At 37.5% G+C, this 15364-nt stretch overlaps 2 protein-coding genes and 1 long non-coding RNA gene across 10 annotated transcripts; 2 read left to right on the top strand and 1 right to left on the bottom strand.

The window, feature by feature from the left end:
• The first annotated feature begins 648 nt into the window (after positions 1–648).
• Positions 649–3453, top strand: LOC112498243 (uncharacterized). 4 transcript variants are annotated; one of them, XR_008053413.1, is made up of 5 exons: positions 649–1539; positions 1635–1679; positions 1858–2106; positions 2218–2388; positions 2491–3453. It is a non-coding gene; the product is annotated as an uncharacterized LOC112498243 (long non-coding RNA). The 4 variants fall into 4 exon arrangements; XR_008053411.1 differs by having other exon boundaries at positions 1858–2388; positions 2491–2776; positions 2879–3453; XR_008053412.1 differs by having other exon boundaries at positions 1858–2388.
• Positions 3454–4197: 744 nt separating this feature from the next.
• On the top strand, positions 4198–9313 carry LOC102628056 (E3 ubiquitin protein ligase DRIP2). Of its 5 annotated transcripts, none has more exons than XM_052437636.1 (9): positions 4198–4448; positions 4529–4614; positions 4731–4898; positions 5585–5684; positions 5773–6106; positions 6253–6704; positions 6809–6859; positions 8217–8283; positions 8843–9313. In XM_052437636.1, the coding sequence occupies exons 2-9, from the start codon at positions 4593–4595 to the stop codon at positions 9017–9019; spliced, it is 1371 nt and encodes a 456-aa protein (XP_052293596.1). In that variant the 5' UTR covers positions 4198–4448; positions 4529–4592; the 3' UTR covers positions 9020–9313. The 5 variants fall into 5 exon arrangements, with proteins under 5 accessions (XP_052293596.1, XP_052293598.1, XP_006479584.2 ...); XM_006479521.4 differs by having other exon boundaries at positions 4203–4448; positions 8211–8283; XM_052437639.1 differs by having other exon boundaries at positions 4230–4448; positions 4599–4614; positions 8211–8283.
• A 2164-nt stretch (positions 9314–11477) lies between these two features.
• On the bottom strand, positions 11478–12517 carry LOC102627761 (PRA1 family protein E-like). Its single transcript, XM_006479519.4, has one exon. It carries the CDS (start codon positions 12290–12292, stop codon positions 11684–11686), a length of 609 nt encoding a protein of 202 aa, XP_006479582.2. The 5' UTR covers positions 12293–12517; the 3' UTR covers positions 11478–11683.
• Positions 12518–15364: the final 2847 nt, after the last annotated feature.

Below are 15364 nucleotides of genomic sequence, written 5' to 3'. Positions count from 1 at the left end.
ATCAACCACAATTTCATGCAGATTAAAGCCGCCCTAATATGGAAAGGGTGCATAAATTGAAAAGTTCATTGACTGGAATGGATTGACAAACAGGACTCATCAGGTATGACTAGTCATTCCTACTTCGGCGTTTTATACCTTTTGCGACGGAGTGAGTTCTTCAGATTTTTAAGGGATATTGCCTGCGCATGTTCTACTGCCAAAGAACCATTTTACTTCCATACTAGAATATTATTTGTTAAGAGAATGGCCATTGGTTGGTGACTATAGGATGGTTTTTCATCTCTGATGCAAAGCTTTAGGATTTAGGTAACTGCCTTATGGGTTTCTGTAGTTATGACAATTTCCAAACAAAGTGAATATAAGTAAAGCAAAAGGAAAACTTTAGACCAGGAAAAGGCAAACTTTAGACCTGTTGAGACTACTCTTTTGAGACTGTGACTTAACATCGTATCATATTCTGATGATTTTGTTTAAAATCATATTATCATATGTCCCCTTCCTGTAGGTAACAATGAGATTCTTTTTCCATTCCCCCTTGCCGTAGTCAGGATTTGACGGTGCCGTCACTTATCAGTTTTCTTCAAAGCTTTTACTTTGATGGAGTTTCGCGGAGATAAACTTTGTAGATTTAACTATCAATTCAGTTAGCCTTTGTGACTGATATGAAGAAGTTAACATGGTTCAATACAGACACCAAAATAATTGGAAGTAGGAAAATAAGTGAAAAAGCAGACCATTTCTGATATTAAAAAAAAAAAAAAAAACCAAGGGTCTTTTAAATAGGGGAGCTAATTGGAGTGGATTAGAAGAAAATTTCCGTGAGTGGCCTGAACCAGAAAATTTCAAGGCATCTTTCTATAAAATCAGTGCGCGTCATTAAAGTTCAATTTCTATCCAATGTTCTCTTCATCTCACACTTTTACTTGAAGTAGAAAAAAAAAGTGCAAAGCAGCAGCAGAACATTGACCAACAAGAAGAATGCTAATTTTGATGTAAAGAAAGATAGACATAAAGAAAATTGGATTACTTAAATGAAAATATAACCCTTTACAAAGATCTATTAAAGGTATATAGTAAATTACCACCTGGAGAAACATCTGTAAAACAATCAAGCGACAATAAGGAATATCACAACTGAAGGAAGGGAGTTTATGACTCTGGAAAGAAGCTTTTTGTATCCAGAAATGCCATTTGTAGTGTGAGTAATATTGGCTTAAACTCTGCTACGTGCCTTTTACCAGTTGCCAGCAGGGACTACCACTAAGTGTATGATGTGCCTTTGGATTCGGAGTTAAAATTTCAAAATGTTGTTCTTTCCGGGTCAGAGATGAACTCCAACAACTTCTAAATGATGAAGGTGGTATGGCAGACCTTAATTTAACAAGGAAGCTGGCTGTGTCATCTCCACCCGTCACTGATTCTAGTGTTCCCGGTTGGTTTCTTCACTCACGCGCAATCAGTTTGGGAACATACAGAATAAGATGCAGCAACAATTCAAGAGGAGAATGATGTTGAGGAACTTGAATGTTGCTTGAGGTTAGAACATCAGCTACTTGTCGCTGGTATCGCATAATGAATGAAAGAATGAAAAATTTAAGATGTTGAGTGGTGATACTGGATTTCTTTCGCAGGCTTAATTTTCTCAAATTGAAGACACTTTGAGCAAACTGACCACGGTAAACAGTACGCTCATGAACTTCCCCTTGCAATCAGATTACTAGGAAAGTCATGCTTGGGAATTGGGATTATGTGGAATAATGTAGAAAGCACATTTTATTAAAGTCAAATATAGTATTTTGTTGTTATATTTTATTGGATTGCTTATACCTTTTGCTGTAAATCTTTTATTAACAGCTGCGAAACGATGCAGAGGATTATATTAATATTCGGGTGAGTTAGAACATTTGGTCTAAGATTTTGATGCAGTGAGGTGACAACACACGAGGCAGCAGTTTTTGATAATTTGAGGGCTCATTTTCCTATCGGTTCGCCCCTGCTATTAAACTCCTTGCATCCTGTCTTTGACAGAAAACAACTGTAGGATATTTTATTTATTTAACGTTGAAAGATTGATAATCATCGAAATCGCCTGATTAATTTCAGGTAATGTCTTTTGAATCTTATCGCAATTCTTTTCTTTGTTCATGTTCATTTACGTCTTCCCACTTTTATAATGCTTCTTACATTCTTAAATTGTCTTTCTGGTCAGAGCAGCTTTAATAATTTGGGTAATAACAATAGCCCTTTATCATATGTTCTAGTTAGAGCTTATCCTAATGGCTGGGACTATTACCTTGTCTGTATATTCATTCTTTGGTGGCTGCAACATTTGGCATGAACATCCCAGATACATGGAACGACGACCTTGAATATGCCTTCAAATGGGTATGTATTATACGTACAGCAACTCTCATATGGTTACCAAAAGAAAATAGAAAACAAACTTTTAGCAATTTTTTTTCATTCCATTCAATTTCCCAACGGTAGGTCGTCGTCAACTCGGGCGCAGTTTGTGCATTGATATTCTCATTAATAATACCGTATGCTCGGAGGAGCATAGGTCTTGTTGGATCCTGATCATACACGTAGAATCAATTTGGAAGGAGATACAAGATAAAAGCTCATAGCATTTATTTTGGAAGTATGACTGAGGAATTGCGGTTCATGTTTCGGATAAGATTGGTTCTCGGGGCCCAGCCTAATCACTCGTTAAAATTGGGAAAGAGTTGGTTGATTATCCATCACAATGTTTTATTGGCGTTCGTTTGCTCAAGTAGGTGACTTGTCTCTGGCTGCCTTAGGTACAACTAAATGCTAGAAATATCTACTTGTTTTGTATGATAGAACTTGGCTAATTTGTTGTCAAATTTTACAGCATTTGATGATGATTAGGAATGTTCAATGAAGTCGACTTGCTGGGACCGTTTGATTTAATTTTATGAAGCGAGCTTGTCTGGGTCACTTCGCCAATCGCCCCGAACTTGGAGCACGCGTCCATCAATTACGGCTGACTAATACTGTTTACAGATTTTTTTTTCTTTTAATGTTCCTCTTTCTGCTGATTTAATTGCATTTCATTTTGATCCAAATGATTGCTTGTGGGGGATTTTGCTGCAATAACTTGGAACTGGATAAGGATGGTGTCACGGAGCACAACTCGTGATTATCATATTTATTTGGGTTTTTAAATAGGAAGCACTTTTTTTGCAAGAAGTACTTTTAACGAAACATGTTCTAGGTATGCAAATAATCAGATCTGAATCACCAATCTCGAACGAGCCCACCTGGCTAAGTCGGTACGCCTTTTTTGACCAGCTAAAATTCTTACAACGTTTTTCAGACGGCGGAAGGCAGTTCTTGTCCATAATGTGAACTGAACTGAACTGCAACTGGACGCGAATGAATGAAACATCTGCCTCTCGTGTCCGCTAATTGAGTAATGTGATGTGCCCATTCTATAATAATAGAGAGGAGACGCTTCCCCGTTACACCCTTTGCCCTTTTTCACTCAATTAGTGGCCCTGGTGGTCTGCTTTATTTAGCACAGGGACAAGGTAATACAGACAGATTCTTGCATGTTAAGTTTACAAATTATAATTTTGACAAGCGAGTATTTTTAAAAGTCTCATGTTGGAGTAAAAGAATTATTCGACCAATAGTGTTCATTTCATTAGAGTCTTAAGCCTCGTTATCATTGACGGCTGCAACTAATAATCGAAAAATATGTTAAAAATATATGGGACCGCATTCGAAATTTCGATATGAATTTGTGATGAAGCAAAGGACGAAAATGTACATTATGGTAGCTGAGTCTAAAAGATGTCATTAATAAATTTTATTAGGCCAAAACGTGCCCAACTGAATAAAATAAAATACAGCAGTTAACGATTTTCACTTTTAAGTAGTTATAATTTTGGTATACTATGGTGGTTACTACTTACTAATGGGTTCGATTGCAGTTGCACGCCCACACTCTGACTGCCAACAAGAAAATAACGTACGCCTGCGCACACACTAATACGCACACCGCAGAACGCGCCGTCATAAACACGGTACCCTTGTGCGCAGCGCACCCCCGGCGCACCATATCCTTAGCGCCCCAACTACATTTAGCAGTTGAACTTGTCTTAATTTTTTAAATAAAAAAAAAAAAACAAGAAAAATAACGAATACGATAAAGTAATAATAGAAGTAAAATATATATGGAGTGCAGAAACTCATATTAACTAAAAGCAAATAATAAATTCAACAAAGAAGCTCTTGCTTCATGCTTTTTTTCTCCTTCGACAAACAAAACTCTCTCTCTCTCTCTCTCTCGAGTCGCTCGATTCAGATCGTATCCAAAACTCTCTTTCGTCAAAATCCAGCAAAATCCCACGTCAATTCTGATATCATCAACGCTTCGTAACATCACAAAGCTTCTCTTCTTCACAGATCATCACCAGGTAATTAACATACATAGTTAGCAGCTCCCTTTTCTCCTTTATTTATTTTCTGTGCAAGCTCACGCGTATGTATGTCGCAGCTGCATTATTTTCAGCTGTTATCCTTGCTGGGTAATTTTGTAAAGCTCGTTTTCAGTTAATTTAATGCAGATATATGTGAGTGAACGTAAGTAAATCCCTCGTGTTACCGCTGGCTAAATGCTTATCTCGTAATATTTTTGTTCGTTGTTAACGTGGTGGTGGGGTGAATGTTTGTGATGTAAAATAAAAATGAACATGCAGTTTGCAGAGTGAATACGCGTTGCCGAGGCATGAGAGTTGAAAGAGAGATGGCGAGCAATAATCTGGTGGTGAAAGTGAAGAGAGAGACGATTGCGGCATGCATGACTTGTCCTATTTGTAATACGCTCTTGAGGGATGCCACCACCATATCCGAGTGTCTCCATACGTGTAAGTCTTTCCAAACTCATTTCTTTCTGATTATTATCGTTTTTTGCTTTCCAATTCTGTTGGTCTTCACTTTAGCTCATCTTAATTTCTACGTTTTCTTGCCATTTTGCTCTTCTTATTACGATCTGGGTTCGGATTATTTCCCAGTCTTTTTCTTCATCTGGGTTTCGTTGGTTGACTATTATTCACTCGCTGTTATGCTTTGGAGATCAAAGGACTTTCAAATGCTTGCTTTTTGGGATGCAAAGTATCCCCTATTTCGATACTTCTCTTCGTGATTTTAGATATTTGATTTTAAAAGTGATTGCATGCTTTGATATATTTTGCGCTTATTTAGCTCATACTCCTTTATTTTCTTGAGGTTCTAAGCTGTGCGTACATCTCTATTAATTGTCAGCTTTACCTGTATGAGCGATAATTGCAGTCAATCATTGGTTAGTTTGATCTTAACGAACTAACCGCTGCTTGTCACAGTATGTGTTCATTGCAGGTGAATGCTTACGGGTAAATAATTAAACACTCATTATGGCCTTAGCCTTGACTTTGTTATAAGATGGCATTTACCGCTTGTTCCCTTTATATATATATGCAGACATATTCATGTGCATTTGATACAAACAATATCTCTTCTGGTTTTCTTGGGTCTTTGCAAAATTCTTATAGATTTGTCTTTGAATTTTCTTCAGTTTGCAGGAAGTGTATATATGACAAAATTTCAGATGAGGAAATAGAATGCTGTCCAGTATGCAATATCGATCTGGGTTGTGTTCCTCTGGAGAAATTGAGGTAACATCTGCTGACCGGTTACTCTACTGTCAATTTACTTCTCTCCTTCCCTGCGTCACACTTTAGCGTCTATTGATGCTTTATTCAGGCCAGACCACACTTTGCAAGATGTGAGGGCAAAAATATTTCCTCTCAAAAGAAGAAAGGTGAAGGCACCTGAAGCTGTACCCTCAGTTACGTTGCCAGTTCGAAGAAAGGAAAGGTCGCTCTCATCATTGGTTGTTAGTGCTCCTAGAGTATCAGCACAGACTACCATGACGAGGAGAAGATCAAATGCTGCTGCAAGAAAGGCTGCTGCTTTACGAGGTTCAAATCTTTCCACTGATAAACCCCCTAAAAAAGAGGAAGACTCTGTGGAAGATAATGAGGATGGGGCAAGCTCGCCAGAAACTCTTAATAAGCTATCCCAGAATGTAAAGCCGGTAAGATAGCAGAACATATTTTATTTGTGCATTCTGTGACTTGTATTCTTACATCCTACAATATTATTTTCTTGTTTCAACGCTTACTTTATAAGATACTTGTGGCTTTCTGTGACTTAATATGTTTCATGCCCCAAATGTCACAGATGCAGAGTTCTTCTTCTGCTCAGCCTAGCCAACCCATATCCAGTAAAGAGAAGGATAATGATGCTGAACAATGTGAGGGGAAATCAGATCTTTGGAAACCTTTAAATTTTTTGGTGGAAGTTGCAAGTAGAACTAGGTCCCTCAAGTCTAATTCACTAGGATCTGAGGCGAAAGCAGAACCTACAACGATTACTGATAATGAAGCTCAAGTGCATAAAACTAAGAATAAGGAAGACAAATGCAAATCAAAATCTGGGAACAAAAACAATAACCCAGATCCTACCACTTCAGAAACAATTAATCCTAAAAGGTTGCGAAGAATTCGTCGAAAAACAGCCGCTGCTTTTGGGGATTCAAATATTTCACCCCAAGCTGTTTTGGATGCCGCTGGCGCAAAGTATGAAAGAAGAAATGGTCCAATTTGGTTCTCTTTAGTAGCTTCTGAAGACCAGTAAGAATGAGTTATCTTTCAACCTGATTTGTAAATTTTAATAATAAATTTGCTTAAAAAATATTTGACTTCTGTTCGTCTTACTGACTAAATTTTGCTTTCAGGAGAGGAAGTTTGCCCTTGCCACAAATCTCTTCTAGTTACTTGAGAATAAAGTGAGTCTCCTTCTGGTTTCATTGCATTCTTAGAAATTTTGAGTTGTTTCTGAATGAATTCATTCTAGAAATTTTGAGTTAGTAAACTAACTTTTGGTCCTAAAGGATATTTCTTAAAATTTGAATATCAGCATGACTTTTCTATGAGGTTTTCATACATCCATACTTTTGATAATTTGGAAATCGATGAATCATATCGTATTGCAAAGTGAATTCTTCTGTGCCAAGGAGTATATGTTTATGTACACTTAGTACTGTGGAAAGAAATTAGTTCCTCACCTAGAGCTGTTAATTTCCTTTCCTGTTACGTTAATATGGAGCAGGATTGGGCTAGTTATACAGCAACTCACGCATCCCTGCTTGTGTTCAGCTGACTTTATTGATCTATAAATATCCTGCAGGCCTTTCAGCTTTGTATTGTTAATCCAGCTGGCTCTCCCCGCAGATACCCCAATGGATATTTTTCATTCTTTTACTAAATAGAACCCTATCATGTCTTAGAGGCTTCATAGGTTTCCTAATCATATGTGGAAGTTGGGAGGTAAGAATAAAATCTGGGAGATATTCATGAAATTGGTCTTGTGTGATGGTTCTTCTTCACAATTTTTTGAGAAGTTTCTACAATGCTGACCAACTAGAGATTAGATTCCTATTAATAATATTTGTATGCCATTAGAACTTCAGGTAGAAAATCATGGTGTTTCTATGGTCATATGCCAACAGCAATTGATCTTTCAAGTTCATTGCCACAAAAAGTAAAATACCATGACATTCATCTCCTGAACTACTAGGCTACTCCAATGTATCTTGACTTGTTAAGTGCACGGCCTGAATGAAACTGATTGCAGAGAATTCTTTCTCTCTCTAACCTTTCCGCAATCATCTTATTTGGCTAGCTTGAGAAGTCCAATAGGCTTACTTAGCAACTTTTGTGCTAGAAGCTGTCTAAGTGCCGCACGGGTTAACCCAAATATTCCGGTCTCGAACATATGGCCTTTTTAGGACTCAAGTTGACTGTATAAATCTATGAATGATGAGGTCTGTCATCATTGGCCAAATCATCTGTATCAGTCTTTGCCCTTAGGTGGCTCCTCATGCAGTGTATATTTTAACTGTGTTGATCTGCACGTGTACAAATTCTTGTATCAGGTCAGCCATATGGCACAGTGCCTTATTTTAATTAGAGTGCACTGTGACTGTTTTGGAAGCATTACTGTTAATATTTCCTGCAACTAATTGCTGCTGTCAATGAAAACTTTTTTTTTTTTTTTGCTTTAATTAACTGGAAAGGATTCTCTGATTACAGGTAATATTGATGTTTTATATGTTTTAATTTGTCATTCTGTGGCAGGGACAGAAACATACCTGTTTCTTTTATCCAGAAGTACTTAATGATGAAACTAGATCTCCCTAGTGAATCCGAGGTTAGTGAATCTGTCTCTGAATTCTCGTTAAAAGAAAAATTCTTAATCAGAGAAAATGACTGATATGATTTCAGTTTACCCATTAGCTTCTAGAGTCAACTCAAGCATGTCATGTATGTTCTTTTTGCTTTCAGTTATAGAAGTATGTATAGTCATGTTGCCTTTGGTAATTTAGTCCTGATCAAAATAACGAAACTTGGCTTGATGTCGTAAAAACTTAGAAGGCAACCATAATATCTGGTCTTGAACTTTGATAAAGTTATCCAATCATAAAAACAATTAGTGAGGTCTCCTGGAAAAATCAAAGATAACAGTGAATTATCTCTCGTACTTTGAAACAACTAAACTGAGCCCTTGCAAACAGTAACACCTCTTATTATGACCTTGTTTCATCATGGATTTTGTATGGTGGAACATGCTCCACACGTTATCTGAGATGTGTTCTCAAGTCAATTAATGAGAAATGGAAGTATAGTGAAATAGTTTGTGCTTTTGTTGACAAATGTAACGTTGCATCTGTTTTACGTCTTACTGAATCTTTTGTTTGGTATTCTTGCAGGTTGAAATTAAATGCATGGGACAACCAGTGATCCCCACATTGCAACTGTATAATTTGGTCGATTTGTGGCTGCAAACAGCATCAACTTCAGACCGAGTACCAGCAATGATAGGTTCGTCTGCAAAGGATTTTGTGATGGTGCTCACATATGCACGAAAGGTCCGGGACATTCGATAGATAACATGTTATAACTCCTCACGTCTTCAATAATCCCATACTGTTATTGCTGTTTCGCACTAGCGATACAGTGCGGTGTTATGCTCTAGCTTGTATATTATGAGAACTGTTCCATTACTTGGTACCTCTACAATAATTGCAGTCACCATATCGCTAACCGCAGCGAGCTGCAGCAGCAAAGGAGAAATTGGATCAAATGCAAAACTGCCTCCGTTTTGACGCTTAAGTAACATGGTGGTGTTGGCTATTGCAATAATTGTAAAGATTTGTTCCATAAAAAAGAATTTTGAAGTACTCGCAATTTTCTGCTCGTACGTGCATCAGCATCGTGATTGACATTGCTTAGAATTACATTGCACCGTACTGATGAAAGCAGCAAAAATGCCCACCCCCAGACCAAAAGAGCATTGTGGTTCCACAAGCGCTATCTTAATTTCTTATCCATACCTTTGTTCGCGTGAGCAGGCGAAATATCCAGAACACGAATAAACTGTAATTTGAGGACTATTTATTTTTGAAGCAGAAAGTAGCGTAGGCACATGCAAATTAAAGTGATATTCAAAGATCCAACAACCTTGACTCTTGGGACGCCTTGGCACAAAGTTGCAGAAAATCTTTAACTAATTCGTCCACAATAGCAACAAAGTCCTGGTGGATATTTGGACTGTGCTCCGGAAGATCTGTTAAATGTTTTTAACAGATTTCTTATTATAAATATCAGTAGATTGTCAAAAAATAAAAAATAAAAAGGTGAAAAGTAACAATCCTTTAACTTTCTATGTTCCATAACAGCAACAAAATGGACGTAAAGAAGAGGATTAATTCTCTAGCCTTATGTTTCCTTCCCATTTGCAATCCAACCAATCACAGTATAACGTTAAAGTCGCCATAAACAAAATAAGACCCCTTTGACATTGACCAAGAAAGTTGAGGAGCCTAACATGCTAGTGTTGAAATTTTTGCAGCTAATAAAAAATAGAGGGATGAAGCACACGTCTGAGTAAGCCATGAATCTCTCCGTTGGATCATAGAAAATTAAGTCTTTATAAGTTAAATAGGACCCACGTGACACCGACCAAGAAAGTTGAAGATTGAAGAGCTTAACATGCCAGTGTTAAAAATTTTGCGGTTGATAAAAAATAGAGATATGAAGCACGTGTCAGAGTAAGCCATGAATCACTCTGTTGATTGTAGTACATCTAGAAATGATCAATCTGAATTCCAGTGGGGTAAATGCCTGGCACAAAGATCCCCATCTCATTCAAATGAGCTTAGATCATTAACAAGATTTCTGCCGCAGTTCATGCTGTATAAGTAGTTTCCATCAGAAGCTTACAGAGGGTCGCTATTTCGAAGGCAATGTTTCAACATGTCCATCAGAGAACAAGATCCAACCATTCATGTTCACATAGACATGCTCAAAGATTGATTGACTTCTACTAGAAGCATGCAGAGTATATTTTTGTCTGACAGAGTGAGATCAGCTTAACCATATTCCATGATTATGTAGGAACTAAAATACTCTTTAACCTAAATTGGCAGATGGCACAATCAGAATATTATACAAGTACATCATAAAGCCATTTTACAGAGACTAAATTGTTAACATTTCATCAGATATTCACACGGTGGAACTTATAGAACAATGAAATTCTATAGCAAGTCCTCTGATGTAAACCATAAAGTGTAATTAACAGGCACCCGAATTCAAAAAAAAAAAAAAAAGGCACCCAAAAAAGTATCCTACAAGTGATTCCCATGTGGATGTCAGTGTAGATGTTAAGGTCTTAAAATAAGGACTAAAAAGGCAAGGGCCCATGGATCTATAATTCTTGCTTGCTTTTGAAATACCACTTTTCTTATTTTTCTAATTTCAAAAGCTTTAACTTGCACATGGCAAAATCTCAGGGGCATTGCAACCCTTCTGTATTACACTTCCCTCTCGACCCACATTAACAGTCATAGAATTTATAGGGAACTTTTGCTGCCAGTAAACTAGAGAAGATTCATGCTTTAGCTCCACATGAAATGTCTGAACAAATGGAATTCTCACCATCTGGACCGTGCAATTATAAACTTAAATAGGTGAACTGGGACCAGATATGTATGAAGCTGTTGTATCCATAATCCCAGTTTCACTAACACCAAGATCGTTCAGCTCAATACAATACCTATAGTCGATGTATAAAACAACTAGATATAGCTTGATAATCAACTAGCTAGATAGCTTAAAAGTAAAAGGTAAAGCTCAGGTTATCCGAAACAAAACAAAGCAATAGCAAGTAGTAACAACACAATGAAAACAAGGAAAACACAGAGCTCAGACAATCACATAGCGTGCAAAAGAGAATTGTCTTTTTTGATGAAGATTTCCACCGGCTAATTGCATGAACAGTACGAAAACAATAATTCACACATTTGCATAGAAATTCAGAAAGGGCAATTTTCTCACTGCAAATACCCAACAATTTCCGCAACTAAGAACTCCACATTTGAACCACTGTTACATCTCAATATTCATCCATTTATCATCAATTAAAGAACCTATATAAACATTTACAAAACACATTTTAAAATAAAAACGGAAAGAAAGAAAAAGAAAAATCACAATATACCGTAAGCAAATTAAGAATCAAAATGCTACCTAACCATGGAAACAATCAGCTAAACGCGGGTGTAGCCGGTTCTGATGGGGGTTCCCACAACAGAAAACAATCCATTATCAGCAACCTCTCCTTCATCGCAATACAAATCTTCAGTTCCTCTGAAGGCAGCGTGTAACCCAACAATGAAAAACCCAATCAAGAGTGAAACCAACACGTTCAACCACACGTGCGTCAATACCAGCGATACAATCGTGACGACGCCGAGAATTCCCAAAAGGACACGGTCATCCACCGTGCGATGGAATACAACCAATGGCCCGTCGCGAAAGAAGTAAAGGAAGAACCAGGCGATGAAGACGACTATGAACACAATCATTGAGACCGGGTGCCACAAGAGGCTGAGAAAAAGGATGGCGAGGACGATCATCGCGTAGTTAACACGAAAGTAGCAGAGGTTCCGCTTTAGGTGGATGGTGGCTTCGCCGACGGAGGAAGGGCGCGTGATGGCGTGGATGTCGAGGAGTTCTCTCCATGGGCGACGCGTGGAGAAAACGGACTGGGTGGTGTCCCTGGCACGCGTGAGGAACGCGGTGGTTGGGGGAACGTAGGTTGGAGAGGTTGACGTGGGGGGAAGGGAGCCGTAGTGAGGCGGAGCTTGTGAAGACATTGGGTGATGAATGAAATGAGTGAATTTTGGAAACTATTAGAATTTAGGAAACCCTAATTCGAAGATCTGAAATGAAATTTGTGCGTCATGGGATGACGATGATGATGCAGAGAAATTGAGAGTGTGTGAGAGTGCAAGGGGAGAGAGGTCTCTTCGTTTAAAAGCTGATGCTTTTGGCTTCGATATTTGCTGGGGAAAATTAATTAGCGTCGTTGAAGCAGAGGATACGACACGTCTTCAAGGATTTAAAAGGTGACAGTCAGTGCCGACGTGTTCTTTTTCCTTTTTTTCTTTTTCTTTTTCTTTTTCTGAACAAACAGACATTGACGACGTTATTGTCGATTTGTGGTGCGGTTTAAACGTAAAATCAAAATAAAGAAAGCTGCTGTTTAAAAATAAATAAATAAACGGAAAGAAAGTAAACAGATATCCAACGTATTAGCCTCAATTCTCCTATATCATTCGTTAAAGAACTTGTGAGTCTTGATGTCTTCTGTTGACCTGGATTTCTGGTGAATTAGAAAATTAATTTAGATGAGAGTGATATAATAAAAAGATAAACGTAGTTTGATTTTTGGTCTATGTTCACGGATAAAAAAATAAATTATTTATTAAAATCACGATTATAATTCAACTCTTCTGATCTTTGTTACTTCTTTTAGTGTCTCATATTACTAGAGACCTCTGCTTTTATAACCTTCTATAAATAACTTTTTCTAGCTCTTCTCTATTCTCTAAGAATTTAATTATAAAATATTTATATCTTTTTATAGGTTGTATCCGTATTATACTTTATTTAATTTATTTTTAGACCAAACAATGTCCTTTCGTTATGATTTTTATTTTGTTGGACTTGATTCAACGATAAGTTCTCTACTTAAATTTGATATTTTTTTGTCCAGTTCATAATTTAAAATTGAGTCAAGAGTTCCTATGAATTAAAATCTATGACTTTCATCATCCTCCACTCTTGAAAACCATGATTTCTACTCCATATTCTTGAGTGAGCATGATCCTCTTACTCCTCATTCTTGGGGGAGCATGGTTCTGCTTCCTGTGGAGCATGATTTTCCTGCTCCCCAGTATAGTTCCTGCTCTTCATTCTTAGGTGACGCATGGTTTGGGTAAAATGACTCTCTTGCTCCCCATTATTGAGGAGTATCACTTTTTGCCGCACCATTATTTTATATTTTCTATAATATATTCTATGATAAACCTTACAGCACCAACGCAACCCAGTACGGCATTACGCAGTTAAGGAGCTGCATTGAGTGTCTGAGTTTGTGTCTCTGGGCGTTCTTCCAGCTTTCAGGTATGCTATGGATGGCACCACAGATGGACACAAAATCTCCGAAAAAAAAGGCATTGCTGCAGCAACAAGAGTTACAAGAACTATGTAAATAGAGGTAAAAGTAAGACGGATGAAGCGATCTCTCAAGGGAATGTGCCGAGCAGATTGGTTGAACAACATTGTTTCTTCAAGGTAGGCATGTGTAGGCCCGCAATATATCTAAGCAAAGAAATTAATTGGTCATCATCAGAAACGAAGTCGAATCATATATGTAACTTCCTATAGCAGGTTTTGTACGAGAGAAGTTTTGGAGCAACAACATTTATTCAAAACAAACAAAGATTCATCCAATTGGGTTTGATGCAAAAATGGGAGAAATGGATAAGCTAGATGATTGAATTAGAATTATTATTCGGAGTGGGCAACATAGCTAATGAATATCTTCTCTTGTAAACATCAGTTTACAGAAGGTTCTTCATATACACCAAAGTGGAATAAACTAGTCTCCTTCCAAAAGGAAGAGAAGCCAACCATTATACAATACTATGAACACCTGATAGCATCCTGATATTTGAATCACAACAAGGAGGTTTGCTATCACAATTTGTCCATTCTGGAATAGCTAGAGAAAGCCAAGATACGAGGCTGGACTTCTGATCCAAATACCCAGTATCCACAGAAGGCCAATTACTGTATGCTGGTGATACACCTTTATACATATTCTTTTTCTGCAGGTTCTTTCAAGGCGTTCTGGCAAGTGGCAGGAAAGTGATCATTTGAAGACTAGTAAAAATATCAAATTTTCAATTTTGTGTCTGTAACAGGTAAGATAAGAGCATTCTAAACCATTTCATTAGAAATATTGCAAAAGAGAAAAAAAAACAGATAGAAAAGGAACAAGAATCAATTTATGATCTGTGAATGTGTTAAAAACATGTGGTGTTTCTGGAAGCATTACGTCTCCAAATGAGGATGCAATTGCCCCAATAGCATTAAATGCTGTAAAAGTCATAGAAGAGGACTCCCATGCAAACTGTAACTGATTGATTCTCTATCTATATTTCTCCCGACAAGAAGAAAAGATAGCCCAATAGATTATTGCATTAACGTGTTTAGAAAATTGATAAAACTGCAAATAAAAGTGTACAAACGGAACAAAGTTAAATAAACAATTCCAAATTCCACCATTTTATGTTATCACACCAATCGTTATACCAGCAAAGCCAATTGTGCAGGAAGTGCACAATGCGTTGGCCCATCATAATGAGTAGATATCAGGAAGCTGGGAGAGGACAAGCTCAAAGGCACCACAGAAGACGATGAAATACTGTAAAATTAGGGTGCCATTTGTGCGACATAAACTGCCCACCCCAGAAAAAGAAAAGTGTGAAAGAGAAACAAACTCTACAAGTAAAGAAAACAAAATGGCTAATGGCATAAAGTACTATGTAATTACGGAAGAAAATCTGATGAAATTGGCTAAGCTTAAGGCTGCTGCCTGCAGCAGTTTAGATGGCAATGTTAGTGCCCAAAGAAGCTACCTGCTGAAAGAATGCAATAGACCAGTAGCTCCAGAACCCTTCAAGAATCAGAAATGAATATTGTAGTCAAATAACGCCAGAATTCCTCGGTGAAGTGCTGAAGTTTGGTTTAGGACTAAATTGAAAGAATGGGAAGTTCAATCCTGCTCTGTGCTAACGTGGAGATAAAGTTGATTATTCATCAATTGTAAATTCACAATCATTGCTCTAAACTCTAATAGAGGAGCAGAGCAGAGCAGA

The sequence above is a fragment of the Citrus sinensis genome, chromosome 3 (assembly GCF_022201045.2).
Source record: "Citrus sinensis cultivar Valencia sweet orange chromosome 3, DVS_A1.0, whole genome shotgun sequence".
Lineage (NCBI taxonomy): Eukaryota > Viridiplantae > Streptophyta > Magnoliopsida > Sapindales > Rutaceae > Citrus > Citrus sinensis.
This window is presented reverse-complemented; position numbering and strand designations above follow the sequence as displayed.